General features: G+C 53.8%; 1 protein-coding gene across 3 annotated transcripts in view; it reads left to right on the top strand.

Annotated features, from left to right (window-relative positions):
- Positions 1–24618, top strand: part of DLGAP2 (DLG associated protein 2) — a 794207-nt gene that overhangs the window by 686288 nt on the left and 83301 nt on the right. For all 3 annotated transcript variants that reach the window (XR_006817469.1, XM_045998159.1, XM_045998160.1), the window contains one exon: positions 6527–6738. Coding sequence is in view for 2 of the 3 variants with exons in the window: in XM_045998159.1 (XP_045854115.1) it covers positions 6527–6738 (212 nt within the window). In the remaining variant the exon portion in view is untranslated. The remainder of the gene's footprint in view (positions 1–6526; positions 6739–24618) is intronic.

Raw genomic sequence — 24618 nt, 5'->3', positions numbered from 1 at the left:
CATCGCAGAGAGCCCGTCAGTATCAGGAGAAGAGGGAGAGACGTGAGGAATGTGGCCGGCGGAGGAGGCCTGGGCCCAGTCAGTCTGCCCAGAGCACATGCCCACCGCAGCACGGAAGGAAGGCACTTGTTTCCAGACGAACCTGGGCCAGGGACTGACCGTGGTCTGGCGTTATGGTCACTCTGAGGCAGCGGGCTCACTTCCAAGCCTCTAGTGAAATATCGGACCCAGAAGCATTTCCGGAATCCCTCTGAAGCCACTTTGGACGTGAACTCTCAGCCTCGAGGGCGACAGACATCGAGCCCAGCTCCCCTCCGTCCTGTCTCACATGGACTCGTGCTCTGCCCGGGGCCAGTCTGCAGAAGCACTTTGGCCGCGGGGTTGCTGGGATCGTGGGACCACTCCTGTATATGCTCACAGGCCGCCTGTGCCCCCACTGCCCGCCCCCTGCCAGCACATGACCATGGGAACGGCTCGGCATCTCAGCCACCCAGAAATTGCATTGGCTGGCTTACTGCCAAAGCCCGCTGAGCCAGGTGCGTCCCTGGTGACATGTGCTCTGTGACGGCATCTCCTGTCCCCGAGTCCCCACGGAAGACACGCCTCCCCACCACATCCCCCCATCTTCTGCCTTTCACAGGGTGTCTATGTGCTGCCTGGCCCATTGCCTCACCACGTAGCAATCTCTAGGGCAGTGTCCCACGTCGCTATTCTCCTGCGCGGTGTCTCCGTCACAAGGCTGGGGAGTCCCCTATGAGGGGGTGACCTGGAGGGCCTGTAAGGATGGGATGCTCACCACACCAGTGCCGGGGAAAGGGGAAGCTGGGTGGATCTGGGGAGAGGCACTGTGGAGATGGGACCCCCGGGGGCCAGAGTGCTGGCTGGACGCACCCGCTGCAGACCCCAGGCCCAAGACCCAAAGCAGGAAGGATCCCGTCCCACAGCCATCCCACGGCCACCCTCTGCCCCTGCCCCTGGCTCGGGGCAGGAATCATGAATCCCAGGCCCACAGGATGACCCCCTGCCCTGGGCCCCACTCCAATGCGTCGTCTTTGGAAGCTGGAATCGTCCTGTCCAGGTGACAAACGTTCAGGAAGTGTTTGTTGGAATAAAGTCTTTGTGGAAGGCTGTTGGGGTTCGGGTATCTACCAGCCCGGGCTGATCTTGTGGGTGTCCGTTTGCCATGAGAGTCAGGAGAGAGCTAGGATCAGGTAACAAAGGCATCTTGGAAATTAGAAATCATGATATAAACCCGTGCTTTTGCAGGAGCGATCATTGCGTGTCATCCAAGTTTACAGTTAAGAATGACGTTGCCCGGGCACCTGGGTGGCTCAGTGGGTTAAAGCCTCTGCCTTCGGCTCAGGTCATGATCTCAGGGTCCTGGGATCGAGCCCCACATCAGGCTCTCTGCTCAGCAGGGAGCCTGCTTCCTCCTCTCTCTGCCTGCCTCTCTGCCTACTTGTGATCTCTGTCAAATAAATACATAAAATCTTAAAAAAAAAAAAAAAAGAATGACATTTCCCTTGTAGGCATTTACAGTAAGAAATCCAAGGTCGCTTGTGACAGAGCGAGAAGGCCCCAGGGCGTCGGACTCCTTGGGTCCGGAGGAGAGACTGTTTCATGAGGCCCGGTGGTTTGCAGGTAGCACTGGGATGTTCGCCAAGGGACAGAGGGGACGCTGGGTGCAGCCCATGATTCTGGGCCAGCTGTGCCTTTGCTCCTTCGTCCATCCTGGCTGCAGTGGGGAGGGAAACGGATGCAGCTCCGGCTGAAGAAAGTGACCTGGACAGCTGAGTGGTGTTGCAGAGGAAAAACCAAAACTGAGAACTAAATAAAGAGGCACTTTGCAGCCCCGCTGAGGAGACACGGGCCCTGCGGCTGATGTGGGGCGGCATTGGCACCGTCCTGCCAGTCAGGACACACACACCCCAGTGGGAGGCCTGCCGGCACCCGGAGCCCCTCAGCTCTCTCTCGTGGGGGGCTAGCTTGTGCACGGGGATGCCGAGCAGCCTCCCTGGCCTCTGCCCTCTCAACCCCAGCAGCGCCCCTATTTGGGAGACACACACTTGTCTCCATATGTTGCCGAATGTCCCAGGAGCAGAAACGCGAGCCCCCAGCTGGAACCGCTGGTGTAACCAAAGAGCATGAAGCTTAGAAGCAGGTAGACTTGGGATCCTGCGAAGCCCATCCTCTCGCCCAGCCTGGCAAGCAAGCACGGCATCCCCTGCAGTCCCTGCCTATGTCCTATGTCCTGCCCTCATCACCCTCCCTGTCTCCAAGCTCAGTCAATTCCTATGAGGCTCTGCACGCGTCCTGGGAGATGGGCATGGTAAGCTTCCCACGTGCTCTCCAGACTCCTTGCGCTGGTGACACATCGTGATGTGGGGGAAATAACCTCCCTGCCCACAGCGATGGCTCCAACACTCATTGAAACAAGTGTCTTGTCTATAATAGATATTTCATCACATCCCTTTGCTCTAGAGTGAACCTACACATTACTGCCTACACACACTGTTTGAACATGTGTGTGTTTATCCAAACCCTAACATAACAGAGAAATAAAAGGAGGAGAACTTTAATGGAAAACACGAATTCTAATACAAAAATGAACACAAGGGCAAATGTGTACAAATTGAAGAACTCAGAAGCTTGTTTCTGGCTGGAGATGCACGTAATTTGGGCTACTGATTAGTCCGACCGGGGGGAGTTACAGAGGCTCATGGATTCCTCTGCTGCTGGGATTTTTGGAAATGGAAAACAAAAATTCTTGGTAAAACTTCAAACCGAAATTCTCCCTTCCCTTGATTTACACGGTTCGTTGCATTCCTGAAAAATTTGTTGTTCATTAAAACTTTGCAAATACACATGCACACTCACACACCCTTTGATTTACGTACAAAACAGTGAAGAGTCAAGGCTCTGTAACTGCGGACAGGAAAACGGACTTTCAGAATCACTCGGGACACAAACCAGTTCTCCATTGGGTGGGATTGCTTTGCCCTTCCCCAAAAACTAGCTTCTCTGGCCCCCGGGAGGCTGGTCCTGCTTCCCAGGGGTGTGACAGGACCAGCCGTCCGGTATCTCCCCGATGGCTTCTGGAGGCCGCCCCCACTCAGAGTGGTTGTCCTTTACTGTGCAAATCCGGGACACAGAGGCCCTGCTGTCCTGCTGAGAGATCCGTCCACAGTGACAGATGCACTCGGCGTGCACCTGAAACGACACACATGTTGCATGAAGGAAGGAGACTTTTCCCTGCAGGAAGCCTGGTGCTGCTTGCTGTTTTTCTTCCTTGATCTCCCCACTGGACAGAGAATGTTATCGCAGGAGCTGGTCTCGTCCGCCCGTGCCTTGCTGCTTGAGAGGGAGGGAGCACACTGGAACATGCAGCGTGATGTATCCTTGCAGCAAGAAATGGGATACACCAAAACGGGCACCAGAGTCAACCCCGGGAAGACACCCACTTGGAAACTACAGATAGCCGTCATCACGATCCGCAGGGAGGTAATTAGGGGCATCGATGGTCACTGCATTTGCAGAGGCTGGTGGCTCTTCTTAAGAGAAAGTCATCTGGACACCTGGGTGGCTCAGTTGGTTAAGCAACTGCCTTCGGCTCAGGTCATGATCCCGGAGTCCTGGGATCGAGACCCACATCGGGCTCCCAGCTCCATGGGGAGTCTGCTTCTCCCTCTGACCTTCTCCCTTCTGATGCTCTCTCTCACTGTCTCTCTCTCAAATAAATAAAAAAAATTTTTTTAAAAAGAGAAAGTCATCTGTGTACTGGCTCACTGGAAACCTGGAGCCACGTGGTGATATCTGGGATGGAGTGTCGGCCACAAGCGTGCGACCGCTGCAGGGTTTTGACGCCGCGATGCACCTGAAAGATCCACAGATGGAGGCATCTTAGTGTGGCCCTTCTGTTCTCTTGCTGGGCTGGAGGCACATGCTCTGGGTTCGGTGTTCACGTCCTGCACTTGACTCTGGTTCACACTCTCGCTATTGAAATTTCTTCTGTTGGAGACTGCGAATTGGCTTCTTAAATCAGTAACAGCAAAAATACAAGCTGGTCTCATTGGTTAGTTAATTCACTGGCTGCTGGGGGAGGGGGGAACCTCTGTAGGTTTTTTGTTTTTAATGGAAACACTGTTAATTCACAGAAATTTCCTAAAGCTGCCGACAGGAGTGTGTCTCTGTGGCACATGGCCCTTCTCCCATCTGTCCCCAGCCGGCCTCCTGGCTCCTCCCCGGAGCTGTCGCCAGAAGGGGCCCCTCCTCCTCGGCGGCTCAGGGGACTGGGAGCCGGTGCTGCTGTGCCTGCCTGCCTGCCTGTGGCCAGTGCAAGTGAGTCAGAGCCCAGGGCCCTGCCTCCAGGAAGCCTCTCCAGATGCCCTGTCTGGCCACAGATTCCCCGACCCCTCTCTTTCCCTCTGCACTTGTGTCTCTCGACTCCATTAAGTCACAAGTATTTTGTATCTCCTCTACTGAGAGGTGTGGTCACTGAGAACTGGTTTTTCTTACGTTAAAAATAAGTTTATCATCTGCCACAACAGTGCCGTAGGCTCCAGATGGAGACTTCGGGAAACGGACGAGTGAGGGGACCGGACCACGGAGCCCATCGTCACCCGTCCAGCGCGGGCCCCGTCCCACACCCCCCAGCTGTGTTTCCGTGCATCCTGCAAGCCTGTCTATTTTTAAAGCATAGGAAATGGAGTGCAGACGGTACGTTACAAATTGCTTTCTCCCCCGAACCTCTTTCCGTGGCTAAATACGTATTCTTCTGCACAATTATTTTTGGGGGCTGAGCAGCACCTGTTGTGTGACTTTGGTGCGAACCGAGGCTACCTCCTTGAGGACCCCTTCCGGGTTTCCCCTGTGGCCGTGATGCATCAGTCACCGTGTCACCAGCACCGGCAGCATAGCTCGCCATCTCAGGACACCTTCCCAGAAGCCACATCTCAGGGCCAGAGGCTGTGAACAGGATCTCCTGCTCTATGCACATGGCCTCGTTCCTGTTTGCACCCGCGTGGAGACCCGCATGGGACATCAGGCCGCAAGGAGCTCAGCGATGCCTGCAGAGGCCCCCCAGAGCCTTCCCATGGCCAAAGGGGCCACCCAGCTCCACGCCATCGTGCAGCCCACGGGACCGGCCCGTGTGGGTCTGCTCACCGCACAGTGCCACGTGGGCACAGCTGAATGACTGTCTGGAAGTTTCCGTACCTCATCGTGGCGTCGGGGTCGGCTACACTGCATGTTCCCGCTGGGGCCCCAGGACCTTGTGTGGACTCAGGAGAGTGTAGACAGGATCCATGGACACCATCCTCATGGGGACCGCAGGGCTTCCCGAGGTCTGGACGCTGGCGCCTGCCACACCCGTGTCCTGGCTGGTAGGCGGAGCTTACCAGGTCCACGGAGGAACGGGGCTGCTGTGTGGCTGTTGTCCTGTCCAGAGCCAGGCCACAGTCTGCGTTTTCCGGAGAGAAGTAAAAGGCCCCCACGGCCCAGGGCAGGGAGAGAGGCCTCCCGCAGGGTGCGCCACAGAGAACGCGTAAGCATCCAAACCCTTCGTGACAGGAAAGTGCCAGCCCTGGAGACGTTTCCCATGTGGGATTCTGTCCTCTTCTTTCTCTGTCACCTACAGCGGGAAGACCACGTCATGGGGGCCCTGTGCCCAGGCGTGGGGTGGGACCTGTGCCACAGACAGGGGGAGCTTCTCCACACCCAGATGTTGCCTGCGGCGTGTTCTTGCTTTTGTAAATGTGACTTTGCCGGAAGGGGTCAAGGTTCCCCAGAGCCTCCCCACGGCCGTGCAGAGCTGCGGAGCACTCAGCCCTGGGTGGGACCACTGGGGGCAGCAGGCGCTGGGCTAGTTCCACGCCTCTTGCTTCCTGTCGAATGAGGAGCTCAGGTCCTGGGTTTGGCGGGTGAGTACCAGGTGCTCACCTGCTTCCGGCTCTGCGGTCCCAGTGTCCCTCAGGCTGGGAGCCTGGCCCAGAGCCTGGGGCCCGTGGTGTGAGGGGGGCCTTTGGAGCCCAAGTGCCCAGGGTCTGCACACCAATGCCCCTTGAGCTCCATCACCCCTGGGGTGAAGCCCCCGGACACAGCCCGTCTTCCCCTATGCTGTCCCCTTCTGCTGCTGCTGTCCTGTTCCCTGCCCTGGGGAGCTCGTCCCCCACCCCAGTCTTCTCAAAGACAATTTTAATTTCCTTTTATGCCAGAAGGAAATAAACCTAAAACATGAGCAGTGTTGTTTTCTAGGTGCTGGGACTACAAGTGGCTTTTCCCTCCAGCGTTCCTCTCATTTTGTCACTTTTCCATGTTTAACTGTCACTCTTATGATGGGGACAAAACAGTAATTGGACATGAATGTCCTTTTGGGATTTGAGTGACAACGCCAGCAAGCGTCTGTCTTACGCTGCTCACGTTAGTCATAAGGAGTGTGTCTTCCCAGAACCGCAGAGGGTCTGTGTCCCCGAAGAGCCCCGGGCTTCTCGTTGACGCCTGATGCATGTGTGTGTCTGTTCTCCCCTAGGTGCCACAAGACGAGTGGGCAGGGTACCCCACGGGCACCAAGGACGAGGAGATCCCCTGCAGGAGAATGCGAAGCGGGAGCTACATCAAAGCCATGGGCGACGAGGAGAGCGCAGAGTCCGACTCCAGCCCCAAGACGTCCCCCACGGCGGCCATGCGGCCGGAGCCCCTGCTCAAGCCCATGGGACCCAGGCCGCTGGCAGACCTCCAAACGTAAGACCGCCTTCCTGTCTTCCCCGTGCACACACGACCCATCAGGGCCACCCTCCGTGTCTGAGTTGCAAATAGCAGATATGGGGCCATCGGTTTTCAAGAGCTTTAGAAAAAACAGACCTTTGGTTATTTACTTGGGTGGTTTCCACATCCGCTCAGTAAAGCCACTGTCATCGCCGGTGGGACCCGTGCGTGCCCGCTGCGATGCTGGCAGCGCCTTCCACAGGGAGCGTAGTGGTGGGAATGGGCGTGCGTGTGCGGAAATCCGTCGGCCGTGTCTTGTGCACTAAACCCTTCTAAGCGTATTCGTGGGCGGTAGGGGTTTTTCAGGGCTGGGGGACGGCTTGTACAACAGCACGTGCCTACGCTGTTGTCCTGAGATGAGGCGCTGATGAATTTAACTACTTTCTAAAGGACAAACAAGGACAACCGTTTGGGAAGTAGACTGTTAACATGAACTTGAAAACCCGGCGCTCACGCCCGCATTGTTGTGTGTCTGGTCCCTGCCGCTCACTTTGCGTGTAGGGTTGACCCTGGGACGTCACGGGGTTTTAGGGCAGAGGAAGTACCTTTACAGTCCCACGCTGTATTTACGGGAAACAGCCCACATAGAAGCCGGCCCACGCCTTGCACCCAGTGCCGTTCGGGGGTCCGCCACACAGGAGCGCTCTGGCCCTGCCCCCCTCCCCCCCCCACCGCAAGCGGCCGCTGTCCCCATGAAGTTTCTTCCACTGTGAAGCTTCTGCCCCCAGATCTGCGGATCCGCGTCTCTGCACTTCCCACTGTTGCACAGACCAGTCACCGTAACACGCTGAGCAGGAGGACGGAGCCCCAGACCGAGGCATGGTCTCGCCCCTCCTGTGTCTGGTGCGCACGGCCGCAGGCCAAACCGTGGAGCTTCTGCCAACACCGCCACGTGGCATTGGTGGCCATGGGCAAGACGCACCATCCTGATTTTAAATCCAGCCGGAGGTTACTCTTCACCACGGCCCACCACGTCTCTGCTGCCGGGTTCAGTTCAACGGCATAGCAGTCGGGTTGGGAACACCGTGGTCCCCTCACTGCACACGTGTGCCCGCTCTGCCCCACACAGGGAGGGGAGGACCCTCAGGGATACTCATCAGGGCCGACTGGAACAAAGCCACTCGGGACGGCGTCGATGGGCTGGCGGGATGCCAGGGGCGGGAGGCGTGGATGAGCAAAGAAAGGGGTGTCCGCAGAGCGCTGTCCTGGGGGATGTCAGACCAGAGCCGCCCAGCCATGAACCTGACCTCTGCCCCACGGGCGGGCAGCAGACGGGCCGCCAGCCTCCTCATCCTTACCCTGGCTTGCGGAGTCCCACGTGCGCATTAGGAATGACCATGACCCTCCCCAAGGACAGCGGCACCAGGAAGCCGTGTGCTCCACAGCTCTGGGGGTTGAGCTGCTGACACTCACGCACGGTCCGGCGCTTGGGGCTTGGGTCCCCTGGGCATGTGGCCACGGACCTGAGCTGACTTTTTGAAAGCGTGTGACTCTGGTCCCAAGTGTGTATGTTTCAAGCAAACCACATGAAAGAAAAAAACAACAAGAATAAAAGCTGTGTTTTAATGGTGAGCAGGGATCCGGTAGTTTCCAAATAACTTGATTTTCGTGTTAATGAGTCCCCCGCATCCCCCTTTGCCGCGCCCCCCACTGGGGAGCACTGCCGTGGCATCCCGTGTGCTCGTCGTGGAGCTGTCCTCGCCGCACTGAGCTCCTGTCACCCCGCAGTGGGCAGAGGAGACCCTCCCATCCCTGGCACCCCCCACCCGGCCACCCCGGGGCCACGTGCCGGGAGCCCAGGGGCAGGGCTCACAAGGCAGCCTTAGGAGAACCCACACCATCACCCGGGACACCGAGAACCTCTCAAGCCCCACAGTGAGGAAGAGACCAAGGTCACTTAACGTCATAATGTGGATCCTGACCGTCCGTACACTGATGGTTCCGAGGGCCGGCAGGAGGGGGGGAGTGAATGGCCCAGGGGTGCCCCACCGCCGTCCTGGTCCGGTCAGCCCAGTCACTCCGTCGTCCTCCCGGCTGGTGCCGGGGCACAGAGCTCTGTCTGTACGCATGCAAGTTATTCTTACTCCCATGCCTGACCGTGCCCTGGAGAGAACAGGGCGGGGAGGGCGGTGCCCCGTGAGGAGTCCCCATGGGTCGTGCCCAGCAGGGCCCTCTGCTGCTTCGCCAGCTGCGCACACCTCCTGGGAGTCACTCTCCGGGGTAGCGTATTGAGAACACGGTGACGTGGTGGGAGATACGTCGTCGTGTTGTTACCGTCGTTGCCTGTCAGCAGCGGACCCCGTTTCACTTCAGGTTAGAATTCTATACATTCCGACGTGCTTTCATTGATTTTCATTTTAAGTGACACCGAAGTTCGACTGTTCACTCGGAAGTTATAATTCTGCCCATTTCATGCAGCACGACGCCAGCTCAGAGAAGGGAGGTGCAGAACATCCCAGAAGTGACCACGGGTTTGATTTTAACCCCATGCCCAGAGGGCGCGTGTTTGCCAGAGGATGGCAGGACTGTGCCTGCGGAGACCAGCGGGCATTACAGGGAAGGGAAGGAGTACTTCACTATATCGTCACCGTGTGGTCAGAGGAGCCGGCGGGAAACCGGGAGGGGCTTGGCGCGGGTTCCCAGATGAGCAGACCAGGCTCTGCAGAACAGACAGGTGGCAATGCAACTCCGCTGTCCGTCACCTCACCCTGGTCCCCCGCCTGCGGTCCCCTGCCTGGGTTCTCCCGCCTGCGGTCCCCTGCCTGGGTTCTCCCGCCTGCGGTCCCCTGCCTGGGTTCTCCCGCCTGTGGTCCCCCGCCTGCGGTCCCCCGCCTGCGGTCCCCTGCCTGTGGTTGCTTCACACCTGCTCGGCGCCGCTGCAGGAAGGTGGGCAGCCCCTGGGCCCGCTGTATGTGACGTGTGCGGTCGACTACCTCAGCAGACACTCTGTATTCTAGAGTTTGTTCCACACCCAAAGATGAAGCAAAACTCATAGTTCTTAAGTTGCATTTAAAATGTAACTGAAGTCCTCTGATCTCACAGAGCCCCGAGCGTGTTCCCCGTCTGTACCATAGAACGTCCCCAGGAGGGCGTGACTGACAGATGTTTCCAGGTGACAGGCTGATTCAGGAGCTAAAAGTAAGAATTCCCATTTGCTGACCCCCTCTGGGTTTTGTGCTCCTCTGGTATGCACGGACGACTTCTGGCAATAGTATTCAAAGAATGCAAAAAAAAAAAAGCAGCACGACGTGGTAGTTACACTTCAGTTCCAACGTGACAGGCCTGGATTTACACTCTCCTCTGAACCAGCACACGGGTGCGCCGAAACCTCAGGAACTGTACGCCTCTCCTCATCACAGTAAATGCACAGAGAAAATGAACTGGGCCAGCCCTTCGTTTTCCATCTGTGGGGCTGAAGACCTGAAGAAAACTGCATCTCTCATTGGCTGTTATCAGTCCTTTTTTGCCATCGAATACGAAATCCTTTCTGTAAAGGCTGCAGATTTTCTCCTTCAAAATGCATGACCTCTTGCAACAGTGATTCTGTTGAACAGAGTCTTGCCTTTCTGCTGTTAACCAAGAAGAAAAAGTCCTCTCATTAATAATTGAACAGACGTCCTCTTTGTACAGATGAGGACTCCTGCCTTCACCTCACTGTCTTCTCCAGATTAAGAAGTGAGGGAAAAGCTTCACTCAAAAGAAGAGTCCACCACAAACCGCTGAAATCCCTTACACGTGCCACGGTGCTTTCCTGCGCAAAGTGCTCGTTTGGACGGTCAGACCCACACCGGGGACAGACGCCAGCCACATGCGGACACCAGCTGGAATTACTACAGGTGAAAGGTAGATTTCCAGTGACTGTGGATCCGATGTGCCGGGTTTTTAAATCAGCTTGTGTATTTGTATTAGAGGTACTGGATTTGCAGAATTCATTTCTGATTATTAGGAAAGGTAGACTGACTGATTTCATTTGGGGACCTTTGAGGTTTTGTTTCTTTTTTTCTTCTTTTTTCTGCTTAGTTGAATTGAGAAGTCAAAGCTCTAATAATTCTGAACATGTCTGAGTCATCTCCTAGGAAGGAGGTATTTTAAATTTATAGAGGAAGGAGGACTTATTTTAAGAACTTCATATGTAAAGATAAACTCAGATGGCGAGGAGATCTAAGAATCGTGCTGGTGCGCTGAGCCTGGGACGGTCAGTTAAGTGAGTGACTCTTGATCTCGGGTCCAGTCTTGATCTCAGGGTCATGAGTTTGAGCCCTGCGTTGGGCTCCCTGCTCAGCGTGAATCCTGTTTTTAAAAAAAGAATCCTGTCGATGCGTGTGTATCGTGTGATATGTGTGTACACTGACACGTGAATGTGTGCATAGGCTGGTACACACATGCGTGCGTGTGGATGTCCCGTGATTCTCAGGTGGAGAAGACATATGCAAACATTATTCCACATTGAGAAGCTACAGCAGAAGGACAGATTTGAATTCATAAAATTAAAAACTTATTTGTAGTGAAAGCAAACCAACCAGCCAACAAGCTAAAAGTACCGTCACCAAGATAAAATAGTAATTGAGACCTGAAGAAATGTTTTGTCATTTCAGTCACACATTTATGTTCTTAACATGTAGAGAGATGCCTTATGAATCAGTAAGAAAGAAACCACGATATAAATGTGGATAAAGACCAGGAAAAGATTATTCACATATCTTAAAAGTTATTGAAACTTTCTGGAGAGTATTTTATTTTATTTTTTTAAAAGATTTTATTTATTTATTTGACAGAGATCACAAGTAGGCAGAGCAGCAGGCAAAGAGAGAGGGGGAAGCAGGCTCCCCACTGAGCAGAGAGCCCAATGTGGGGCTCGATCCCAGGATCCTGGGATCATGACCTGAGCTGAAGGCAGAGGCTTAACCCCCTGAGCCACCCAGGCACCCCTCTGGAGAGTATTTTAGCTTCCCATTTAAAAGGAGAAGTGTAAGAACTTATTTTAAAGAAATTCCTGAAAAGCACACAAAGATGCACAAAATCCAGTGATGTTTACTCTGTCATTGTAGATCATCATGAGACATTGTCAGTCGCCCAGACGCCCGGCACTGGGTCCCGCTTCAGGGAACTTGTGCCCCGGATGTAGCTGCACCCGTAAGGAGGGATGTGGGCAAAATCCTGTTCATTACAACGCTGTTAGGGACAGTCAGAATCCACCCCACAGTCCACTGCTACAGGGTTGACTGAGTAATAGACATGCCAACCCCAGAATATAGTCATAGAATGTTCTAGAACACGGCATGCCTATAAACACCAGTCAGACTCGCATGTCTTCAAGCGGCGAGATCCAGATTATGTTAATTTTAAAAAGCAAAGCATGGAGCATTATAAAGCATGTCACTTTCTGTGTAACGCAGACGGGAAGTAAGAAAATTCGTATCACTTCGTATTGCATAAGACCCAGAAGAACACACAAGAAACTAATGAAGGCGGCTTGTGTCTGAGTGAGAGGAAGTAGATGTGGCCGGGGCGGAGGGCAGAAGCCTGCCGGGTACCTTCTGCACGTCGGGTGAAACCTTCTCCATATGGGTGTTCTGTCCACGGCAATGTGGAACAGCGCGGTTCTGTAGAGCGGCAAAGGTACCAAACAGACCGTGCGTCCATGGGGCTGCGTCCTGGGCAGCCGGCGGCACAGCAGGTCTCTTCACAAACCCCCAGAGAGCGGCGTCCAGCGAAGCAGTGGGTGAATGTTCCAGCTCTGCCTGGCGTGCGGACAGCCAGAATGCCCGGCGGTGCCGCCCTGATATCGGGGGGAACAGGCCGGACAACATGGCACGAGACCCCCAGGCAGCAGGGCCGAGGCTGCGGGGCACCCCAGGGGGCTCCAGAAGGCTAGGATCCGAGGTCTGCCCCACGTGGAGCGGGGTGCGGCAGGGAGGGCTGTGGGGCCCGTGATGTCTGCCAGGGTGGATCCGTGGGAGCCCCAGCCCCACGGGGTGGGCACAGGCCCCCACGTGCTCCTCGCCGGCCCTGTGCTCGGTAGGAGGGGGCTAGAGCTGGAGAGAGCCCCTTGACCCAGGTTGTTGGGACAGTTGTCCAGCAGATGACCCCTACCCCTGCAGGGAAGGTCCCCACCCCTGGGACCCCTACCTGTACCCCTTCCTATGGAGAAGGGCCATCACCCCCTCGAGGGGGCATGAGTAAACCTGCAGGGAGAGAGGGAGGAAAACCCTCTGCCCCCTGGTCCTAGGCCCTGATCTTAACCGAGTACTGCATGGCTGCCCTTCCCCTGGGAGGGGCAGGAAGAGCACTCGCGAACGGGGCACAGGGCTGCCCGCAGCCAGGCCTTGCAACAAACACCTAACCGTCACCCCAAACCATCAGCCACCATGGCAGGATCTCAGTCCGGGAGAACACGGGGTGTGTCCACTCCCAAACACAAACCTCACTTGCCTTGGCCTCTGCCGTTTTGCACGGAGGACCAGCACCCCAGCAGACTTCAGAGTAAAAGCAAACAAAAGCCGCTCTCCAGAGACAAGAGCAACCCAGAGAATGGAGAGGACAGGGACTGTGATGCTGTCGGAGAGACCCTCCGGATGCCTGGTTCACACGGCAGAAGGCCTGCTGGAAGAGGGACCACATGTGTCTGTAACTGCGGGGCCTGCAGAGAGATGAGAAGTGGAAGAAAGGCAGATGGAAATACAGCAGACAGACCTCCTATCGGGAGCGAGGCCCCTGCCGAGGAGCTCATCGGTGAACGCTGTCAACACCCCTGTGAATGTGAAGGTGGGTCCGTAGAAGTTACCGAATGGAAACGCAGAGAAGAAAAGTGGGGGGAGAGAAGTGGGAAGGAACACGCAGGAGCTGTGGGGAGTGCCCGCCGCGGCAGACGCAGAGCCAGGACCCTGAGGGCAGCCGAGGGCTGGTGGGACCAAAGGGTCGTTCCGGATTCGATCCCTGAGGATGCCGCGAAGACAGAAACACTGATTCACGGATGGAAGGATCTCAGAAAGTCTCAGGAAAGGTAAATGTGAGAGACAGAACCCCACTCGTATGTACACACATCGTATTCAAGCTGCCAGAAACCGAGGGTAAAGAGAAACGCTCGAGGACGGTTGGAGAAAAATAAAAATCCGTTACATACAGAGGAACGAAGACTTGGGGCCAACTTATCAGAAATGGTGGGAGCCGGGAAAGTGACAAGGAAGTGACACCCTCCAAGCCCCGAGAGAAGAAACTCGTGAGCCCTAAGGCGAGACGGCGGGAGAGGGCTCCGCGAACGGACGTGCAGGAAGTGCTGGGTCGTCAGAACCGGAGTGGGAAGACGCCGCCGGCACACGGGGCCACATTCTTGTACTAAAGGGGCTCTCCGAGGTGCGATGAAGCCGTCCCGTAGCGGCAGACCCAGGCGCCCCGGCAGAGAATGGAGGAGCTCCGCGCCTCGGTCGTGACTCCAGGATCTGCCAGAACTCACGGACCTGCGCCAAGAGTGGGGGCGCCGTCAGATCCAGCCGCCCGACCAGAGCTGGAAAACGGCGTCTTGCAAAACCAACGGATGGGAGCTGAGAGCAAGGATCTGTGCAAGCAGCTCCTCTGTGCTGAGAGACTAACTTTATTCTGGGACAGGAAGACAGGAGCGTAGGTCTGCCTCGCTTCTCTTTTTTGGTGACTGCGTATCCAGGCAACATGAGACACAAGCTGCTCCCAGCACCTGCTCCCTCCCGCTTGGCTGGTCGGTCGGGGGGAGGCGATCCAGAGGAGGATCAGAAGAGAACCCTGCCTGCCTGCCTACCCAGTGACCTTCCTCGGAAGATGGGCTCGGGTATCCTTGCTGGCTCGTGAACCTGCCCTAGGACAAGGGAGCTCCCCTTTCCTCCAGAGTAGCCTAGTCGTGTGGCTTAGCTGGGTGGTTGCTCTGTGGGTGTCCCAGAAGCCCCTGGTCCATGACAAATGGTCAGACTACTCAGCTCCCAGGGAGGAGTCAGGTCTACGTCGGAAGCCTCTGGAAGCAATCACAGGGCCTGCAGAATATTCAGGACCCATCCGGAAGGGTGACGGGGTCCCTCAAAGCCAATGTCTTCATTTCCAGTGTCATCGATCTTGGCCTCTTGCTGTTGCCTGATACTGGGACTCCGTTGTGGTTGGGGCTCACAGCCTCCATCAGACCACGCAGCTCCTGCCGTCTCTCAAACAGCAGCTCTAAGCCCTGCTTCTCGATCCCTGTGCCGATCTCCCCCTCCACTTGCCAGCTCTGACCACCCGTTTATAGCCGAGTCATGTGGCAGACTGGTCATGATCCAGCCCCGGCAGCCCGTGAGACCTTATTTCTCACCGTGTCCGAACAGGGAGGTCTACACTCGGGCCCTCCCGCACAGCTCCCACTTCCGGATCCACATCCGCCCGCAGCACCCGCACTGCCGTGCTCCTGCTCGTCCTTCGGGGCTCAGCTCGGGGCCGCCTCTTCCTGGGAGTCTCCCGGGGTCAGGCACCCCCCCCAGCGTGCTCCCTGAGTGCCCGTGCTTACCGCTGCCACTTGTTAGCTCCCCCAATCGTCTGTGTACTCGAGAGGGCAAGAGATGTGGCATGTGTCACTGTCTTGTCTCTCTGTCGTGTAGCACATTGTGCTCCGCACTCACGGAGGGAGTGAGCAGGACGAGCTTCTCGTGAATGACTTCTCAGGAGTCACCGCTAACCGCTTGATTAAGGACCTGCGGTTAAGGGCACCCATAAAAGCGTCATTTGTGAAGATTCTAAAAATAAGATCATCAGTTTAAAATCTGCGTGTAAAGCTGATTCACATCCACCCAATTCCTGACCCTCTTTACATTAGTCCTGAAAGGACCAGATGCCAGGCTCCTTGAAAATGCCCCACACTGCACCTGGGCAGCTCTTCCGCTAATGGGCACCGCACGCGTGTGGAGGAGGCTCGTGGCTTCCGCTGCTGCGACCTGTGGATCTCGGGCTCAGCAGAGGACGGGGGGTGGTTGCTCTCTGTCCCTGCGAGAGCCCCACCTCCCACCTCCCACCTCCCCGGGAGCCCCTGGTCTCTCACCGGAGGGCGCTGTCAGAGCGGAAGGTAGGCGGGGTGCCCAGCTGCAGAGGCCGAGGTCCTCGCCCAAGTGCGCTGCGAGCCCACAAAGAGGGGGCACACACTCGACTTCGCTGCCTGTTCCTCTCCTCTCGTGGACGTGCGAGGATCATCCCCCCGCATCCTCATCTATCATGTTTGTCTAGGAAGCTCCCAGCATTCTACCCCAGCTCAGCTCTTGTGCCTTCAGCACACCCGGAATCCCATTCGGATTCTTTTCCTTCTTCCGATGTCAGGGGGGCATCTGGGGGGCTCAGCCGGTGAGGCGTCTGCCTCCGGCTCAGGTCATGACCCCCAGGGCCTGGGATCAAGTCCTGCATCGGGCTCCCTGCTCAGCGGGAAGCCTGCCTCTCCCTCTGCTGCAGCTGCCCCTGCTTGTGTGCGTGTTCTCGCTCTCGCTCTCTCTCTCTCTGATAAATAAATAAAATCTTTAAAAGCAAAAGTTGTTTTGAAAAGTCAAATCAAAAACTAAGTAAGGAAGAAAGGCTCATGAAAAATTGCTCTTTTGAAATTTCACAGTTTGTTTCTTCTGTCCACTTGGGCTCTCTTCCAAGTGTTTCACTGTGCGAACTCATCTGCAGCCGGTCCTGTCGCTTGGACCCTGCCCTGTCTCACTCGCTCATGCTCGTTCCAGCCATAGGTCCTGGGCTGCGGCAGTGCCTGTCCCGTCCTGTTACGGGAACCAGGCGCTTAAACCCAGAATCTCCGGAACACGCGCTTTTGTGTAACCGATGATGCCAGTGCACGTGCAGACAAGGAACGTGAGTCTGGGCAGTCCTGTGCAGCAAGATATTCTCCGGGGACCCTGAGCCCTCACAACCTGGCCAAGAGTGGCGTCCGCACGGTATGGGGCGGGCCTCAGATACGCCATCCATCTGTTAATTAAATTCATGATTAAATTGATTTTAACCTGCAAAATTATTTATACTTGCAGTAAAAAGCTAACACAACACAGAATTATATGAAGTGGAACGTCGTTCTGTCTCTCCCATTGCCATGTCTCCAGGAGCAGTCATCGCTGATGGTTTTGCACTGTCTAGACATTTTTATTTGCACAGAAGTGTTTACATGTACCTATTTTTTTTAAAGATTTTTTAGTTATTTATTTGACAGAGAGAGATCATAAGTAGGCAGAGAGGCAGACAGAGAGAGTGAGAGGGAAGCAGGCTCCCTGCTGAGCAGAGAGCCCGATGTGGGACTCGATCCCAGGACTCTGAGATCATGACCTGAGCCAAAGGCAGCAGCTTAAACCACTGAGCTACCCAGGCGCCCCTACATGTACCTATTTTTAAAACAAAAATGAGATCACACTGTACATATTACTCTAATGTCCTTTCCTTTTTTTTTCTCTCCACCATTCTTTAGGTTTTTATGGCTATCATAAGAAACAACCACAAATTTAGTAGCTTAAAATAAGACAGATTTATCATCTGATTCTTTGGGCCCTATGGGTCAGAAGCCCAACATGGGTCTTCCTGGGCTAACTTGATGGGTCAGCAGAGCTGCGTTCCTTTCTGAGAACTGCGTGGGGGTTCTGTCTCCAGAACCTGTCTCCCAGCCTTAGAACTAGGCCTCTATCTCTGCTGGCTGTCCGCTGAGTCTCTGTGGGCCCCCACACGCATGGGTCAGCCTGTGTCTTCAAAACCATGTGTGGCAGAGGATCCCTTCCCCTTCCCAGCCTCTCCTGCCTCATCTCGGCCATTGTACCTCTGACTCTCTCTGCCTTTCTCTGCTTTGAAGACTTCCCGTGGTGACACTAGGCCTGCTTGGATGATCCAGGGGGCTTTCCCCGTCTCTGGGTCAGGTGACCACCAGCCTCAGTCCCATGTGCACCCTGATTTCCCTTTCTGTGTAGCAGAGCACGTTCCCACATGTAACACCCAAGGCTGAAGGTCAGGGTGGTCAAAGTCCTGGCACACAGCCATCATGTGCCTCCTTCACGGCACTCCAGTCCAATGAGCACATCGTCCTTGTGCTTGTCTGGGTGTCGGTGAGTAGACGGGCTCTAATTTATTGTCATTACTTTATCGCTGGGGGATCGCCTCTGAGTTTTCATTACTGCGTAGAATGTTACAAAGAAGGTATTTCTCTGTGATTGTGCAGCTGCTGGCCCTGCTCTTGGCCAGGCTAGCAGCATCGGGGAACTCTCGGGGCACGTCTGCCTCTGAATCTTCACCTTCATCAGTATGGCCAAGAAGTATCTGACTAGCATGGCGGTAACTCAAAATTAGTTTTATTAGTGGGTTCACTTGTGTCCTTAACCCAGGAATAGTTTCATTCTCTACCTCTGTTATAGGCCTGAGGGGTAGGCATTCTGTTGAGACTGTCCAACTGCCCTGTTCCCTGAAAACATAACGTGACACTATCTTAGAAAGATCATACTTCTGAAGAATAGGGTTGAGAATCTCCTTATTTAGACAGTGTGGCCTTATCCCAAATACTGGTCCCTTTGCAGAAATCCATTGCCAATCCATGCATCTCTAGAAACCATTCAAGTTCAGGGCAGAGGGTCTTAGGATGTTCTTAGAGATTGGCCTGCTGGGGACATACCTTAGGCTACAACAGTCCATCAGCATTGGGGCCATCTTGGGAAAGGAGGGTGCGCTTCTAGGATGTGGCGTTGTAAGAGCCAGCTTGTGCAATCAGCTCTTTATTGGTTTTTCAATTTTCTATTGTTTTCCTGTTTTCTTATTCATTAAATCAATTTATGCTTTTGTTAATTTCTTTTTATTTCCTTAGATCCATTATTATATCCCTCATTTATCAGCTGATTGTCTATTTAGTGAGGGAGTTTAGACTATGAATATTCCTAAGAGTGTATCTTTTGCTGCACCTCCTCTGATAAGATATGATGCTTTCATCCTTACTACTTTGTAGATATTCTGCAATTTTGTTCTGATCTCCACTTTGATCAAGATGGAATGAATTACCTGAAGGAAAGACACTTGCTAGGATAAATAGAGCCACTATTAATTATTTTTCTTCCTTTTAATTACTTTTTTTAGAATTTTATAATGTGTGATATTCTTTAATATTAATCACATTTCCTTTTTAGCCCTTTTGGCAGGGAACTAGATTTAGAGATATACATGAAATATTATCATTTTTCCTTTTTTCCCCATTTGTTCCCATTTCTGGTTAAACGAGCTCTCAATTTCCCCAGAAGTCAAGTCACTTGCACTAATTCTCAAAGCTGCAAAAGGCACTTTATCGCTCTTCAGGCTACCCATGAGCCATTTGTGTGCACTTTTCAGCTGTTCATCTAACGCTGACGTGTGCCTTCCTGCTCAGCAACTGAAATGTTCTCTCAGTTCTCACACCTTGTGACAGAGCTCTGACAGTGTAACAGACAGAGTTGTCCACCTTTAAACACTGAAGGGTGTTGAAAGCATCATTCTCTGAACACAAGTCAGTCTCCTCACTTTCATAGACTTCAAACTGTCCAGCAGCATGCCAGCGCCCCTGCTACTCCTGTAACAAGCAGAGAGGGTTTCTGTTAATGAGTCAGAATCCACCAGTTGTTAAAAGCCTATTTCCAGAGAACACGCCAAAAGAAGAGAATAGAGCAGAGGCAAATCTGTAAGGTTTGGGGGCAAAATTAAATAACATGAAACCCAACACTGAACTTGAAGCAACAGTGAGTCTTTCTGCATGTGCTGCCCCCAGGTGTAGTGAAGAGAATGTGTTCAATGGAATTCATTGTCTTCTTTGATGTATCTTACATAACATATGAATTCATTCACTCATTCATCCAATGAATAGGTGTGTGTTAAATGCAGAGTATATAAATAAGAATTATTAGATAAATAAATGAATAAGTAAATGTAAACATTGCTAGGGCATTAACTAGGCACCTAAATCTACACAATGAAAAATTACAGAAATAATTTTCACAGAGTTAAAAAACTGAAGTTTTGATGAACTAAATTGTTTCTGAAATAAGTATTTTCATTAGGATGAAAAAATTTTTTTAAATCTCTTCCACTGAAAAGTTTGGCAATGCATATCAAAAACCTTTATATTTGTTCCACTTATGGGATCCTAAAGAAATATTCAACTTCCAATAAAAGATTTAATAAAAAAAAAGTCCTAGAAGAAATTCTAATTCTTTGCTATTATTTGTAAAGAATTTGTTGTAAAGAATTAGAAAGAGTAAACATTCATCAACATACAAAATGATAGATTCATTTATTTGTAATCAATAAAAAATATTTACAAAGAATTTTTCATTGTATAACAAAATGGTTACAGTGTTTATAAGATTTCTATACCCCATGAGGCCCCAACATTGGAACATTCATAGCAAAAACTGCAAAGATTGTGTGGTGGGCAGAAGCCCAAGATGACTTTCTTCTGTGCTGAGTGTGGTTGGGACCAGTACTTACCATGACGAACCCCTCTCTCAGGCATGTGATTCTATATGGCAAATGGACGTCATCCAGGGGGCTGGACCTCATCATGTCAGCTTATGAAGAGCAGTTTTGTCTGGTGGTAGCAGAAAGGGAAGCCAGAGATTTGATGCAGGAGAAAGATTGGAAAAGTCTTTCATGACTCAAAGGTGGGGGGTCCACATGGAAGGCCTCTTGGAGCTCAACAGCCAACAAGAAAGGGGAACCTCCTCCCTACATTCACGAGGAACTGAGTAGTGCCAACAACCCACAGAAGCCTGCAGATGAGGTCTCGGGCTATCTGGCACTATAATGTCCATCTGTGAGCCTGTGAGCAGAGGACCAAACCCCACATTCTGGACTTGACCTGCAGTTCTAGTGTGAGCTAAGACGTGAGTGTTGCCTTAACCCTTTACATTTGTACTGATGCAGTGTATTAGCCAGATTCTCCAGAGAAACAGACCCAATAGGGTGTGTGTGTGTGATGAGAGAGACATTGATTTTAAGGAATTGGCTCACATGATCTTGGAGTGAGCAAGTCTGAATTCTGCAAAACAAACTGCCAGGCTGGAGGTTGAGGGAAGAGTTGATGGTGCAGCTCAAGTGAAAAGACAGTGTGGAGGCAGAATTTCTCCTTGGTCATTCTTTTCCCTTAGACCTTCAACTGATTGGATGAGGCCCACCCAATCTGAAGAGCAATCTGCTTTACTCAGAGTCTACTGATTTAGATGTTAATCACATCTAAACTTCTAGCTCACCAAATGTCTGGGCACCATAGCCTCTCCGAATTGACACATAAAATTAACCCATCACACACAGCCAGAGAAATCTGATACAGGAAGGCACCAAAATAGGAATAATGATCATCCCTGGGTGGTAGATTTGTGGCTGAATTTTATTTGCATTTAAATATTTTCTAAATTTTTGCAAAAGCATATATTAGTGTTGACATAAGAAGAGATACTGAAAACCATTTCATTGTGTTCTAAGGCTCTCGTAATCCCTAAGTGTTGTTTTTCCAATAATAATAGAGTATAAAAACGAAATAGACTTGTGTTGTAAAGTTGCCATAGTAATAAATTTATGCTCAGCAGCTTTATTAGACATTAGCAATGAGTGGAAATATCATTGTGTATGTGTTTTAAAGCCAGAGAAGCAAAATCATTCCCAGTGGTGTTCCCCCACACTTTGTGCCTCAGAAGTGTGTTTCAGACGAGACGTGCGGAGTGAGAATACGTGGAGACTGTACCCACGCTGAGGGTGCTTGGGGTCTGTCGGTGTCGCCAGGGCCCCTCTGTCCCTGATGGAGCAAAATGAATGAGTTTGAAGCATTTCTAAACTGGAAGCCCTCTCGGAAATCACTTCTGACTCCAGCATCATTGTTGATGTTTTGGGGGACAGCATCTGTATTACCTCCCTAGGGGCTGCCTGCTTTGTGCTGAGTGTGTCCCCAAGGTTCATCTGTTGAATCCTAACCCCCAAGGTGCTGGTGTCAGGAGGTAGGGCCTCTGGGCAAGGATGAGGTCGCAAGGGAGCCCCCAGGAATGGATTAGTGTCCTTATGGAGGAATCCAGAGAACCCCTCGCCCCTCCCGCCATGTGAGGACACAGTTAGATGGCCATCTAGGAACCAGTTCCTCTCCAGAGCCCAGATCTGCACTTTCCAGTCTTGGATGTGACCTCGGACTTCCATTCTCCAAACAGTGAGAAGTCAGCGTCTGTTGGTTTTCAGCCTGCAGTGTGGGGTCTGTTAGCGGCCCCCAAGCTTGGAGTCTACCGTGCTCTTAGCAGCACCGTGCACTGAGGGCCTGGAAGGCCAAAACCCAGGGGCTGGCTGGGTCTTGCCCCTCTAGAGCCTCTGGGGTGTGCTCCTTCCTCGTCAGGTCCAGCTCCTGGTGGCCCCACCTGCTCCACGGCCTGTGAGCTCCTCACTCCAGCCTCTGCTTCACGCTGGCCTGGCGTCTCCTTCAGCTGGAAGGACCATTCGTACTGGAGTGGGGCCCACGCCACTGAGCTCATCCTCGTGACCAATCCACAACGACCCCCTTTCCACAGAGACTGAAGGTCACGCTCTGTGGCATTGGGGGTTAGGACCTCAGCACAGCTCTTGGCGGGAACACTGCTCACCTCCTCCTAGAGACAGCCCCTGCTCTGCCAAGCCCGTACAAGATGGCGCTGATCCACACTGGTGACCGTCGGACCCTGTTTGTGAAGGTGGTTTCAGTCCCCGTGTTTCACACTGGAGTCTTTGGCCGAATGTGTAGCAACTCTTTTCTCACCGAACGACTATGGCGATTCTGCCGGCAAGTACTGAGAGTTCCGTGTCCCCCTACTGGAGCCTCCTCTCCAGTCAGTCCTCCGTTATCTGTGCATGAATCAACTCACGCAGGTGCTCATTGTGACTCGTCAGGAACCCAGACATCTTTGCCTAAAACAGACAAATTCATATTCCGCACAGTAGGTCGTCTTCGGACCTATGTATCCTACCACTTCCGCTCGAGAATTGAAATCCGCCCTCCTGTGCTCCAGTCCTGGGGATGGACACTCCCCGTGTCCGTCCCACCTCACGTCCCGGAGCCCCACCGCCACGTGCACTGCCTGGGAGCGGTGGGACCCAGCCCTGACACGGCTCCACAGGCTGTCCCAGCGGGTCCCCCTGACATTGAAGCGTGGAGCCAGAGACGCGCTCTGGCGTTGGGCTGGCTGAATGCTCCTCCGGACACTGGGGTCTCAGAACGGAGCTGTTCTGTGCGCTCTTGCCCTGCCACACGTGGCAACCACCCCAGGCCGTCTTGGCAGCGGTGGGCAGGTTAAGATCTGAGATAGCCTTGGTCCCTACAGATAAGGCGTTAAACACCACCCAGACACTCTGAGTTCTTTTCAAACTTCTCCCTCTTCTCTAGTCCAGGGCTCTTCCCTCCCATTCCCTCTGCAAAGGCAGGAGCTTGCAAGGGAAAGGAGGGGGAGCACGGGGGTCTGTGCTCGCAAACAGCCCCCCACTTCACTCTTCCCAGTGCCGGCCCTTTGGCACCGGGGCGGGAAGGAAGGAGGAGACGAGCAAGGCCCCCCCTTCCCTTACAACTGGCCTGTTGCCCAAAGCATCTCTTGGTTCCCTGGGCGACCCTGAGGCCGTCTTCTCCTTCCTTCCCTGCCTAGCAGGAGAGACACGATTCCACTTCCCCTCTTCCTGCCCACACGCTGTCTCTTCCCACCACCGCCTGCGGGGGCTCACTCCCCCGGTGTCTTCAGATCCTGCACAGTTCTTTGGGGAATAGGAAGCTTAAAATGGCTTAAAACCAGACACCCCGTGGAGTATTGCCGCATGATCCCTTCACCAGTGGAGGTGCAGACCAGTCCCCCGGCTGCCGCCTCTGGCCCCCTACCCTGTCATGGCTCCAGAAGCATCCTGGCTCCACAGGAAGAAGAGAGGCATCCCCAGCCCCCACAGAGGGGAGACGGCTTGTTGGACTGTGGATGTTTGTTGTGGATTCTGGAGCTCGTGCTTCTGGCCTCTGCATCAATAATTCTAATGCAGGCACCTGGGTTGCTCAGTGGGTTAAAGCCTCTCCCTCCGGCTCAGGTCAGGATCTCAGGGTCCTGGGATCGAGCCCTTCATCGGCTCTCTGCTCAACGGGGAGCCCGCTTCCCTCTCTCTCTCTGCCTGCCTCTCTGCCTGCTTGTGATCTCTGTCAAATAAATAAATAAATATTTTAATGCAAACTAGAAGGTTGCCTTTCTCAGTGAACTTGTTCAAAAAGGACACAAACGAATGTGACACGCCCATGACGAGCCGGGTGGGTGGGCGGGTGCTGGAAGTCCAGCCTCCCCCTCCCCGCCAGTGCTGCGGCTTTCTCCCCCCGGGGCCCGGCCGTCCGTGATCGCTGCAGATGCTCACCGAGCCAGCCGCACACTCGCTCACACTCGTTCTCCTCAGCCCTGGCTCACGCCTGTGTCCGGACACCCCGGGCGTCCCCTGCAGGGGCTGCAAACTGCCTGCCCGCTGACAGCTTCTCCTGGTCACACAGAGTTCGCCCTCATCTGCCGCTTCTCACTGCCTCCCCTAAAAATCCCTGCAGGGATCATGACGCCGTGAATATCTCCCCCCGCGACGTTTCTGTTCCCTTCCCAGTTCCTTCTCACACACGTCCCGCGGTGTTCTCTGATATCCCCCCCCTTGGTCCGCCTGGGGAGCGCCTCGCGGGCAGAGCGGGGTCATTCAGGTGGCGTTGCCCCTAAAGACCTGCCGCGGGTCTCAGAGGCCCATGAGGCGTCAGCAGGGGCCTTCCCCTTCTTTCCCGCGTGGACGGTGGGCTTCACCGCAGGCGCCGGGGCCCCTGTCATCACGGGGTGACTTCCGACGAAGCGCCCAGTGACGGTTTCCCCGTGCCGTATCCCCACATGC

The sequence above is a fragment of the Meles meles genome, chromosome 2, assembly GCF_922984935.1.
Source record: "Meles meles chromosome 2, mMelMel3.1 paternal haplotype, whole genome shotgun sequence".
NCBI classification, from domain to species: domain Eukaryota; kingdom Metazoa; phylum Chordata; class Mammalia; order Carnivora; family Mustelidae; genus Meles; species Meles meles.
This window is presented reverse-complemented; position numbering and strand designations above follow the sequence as displayed.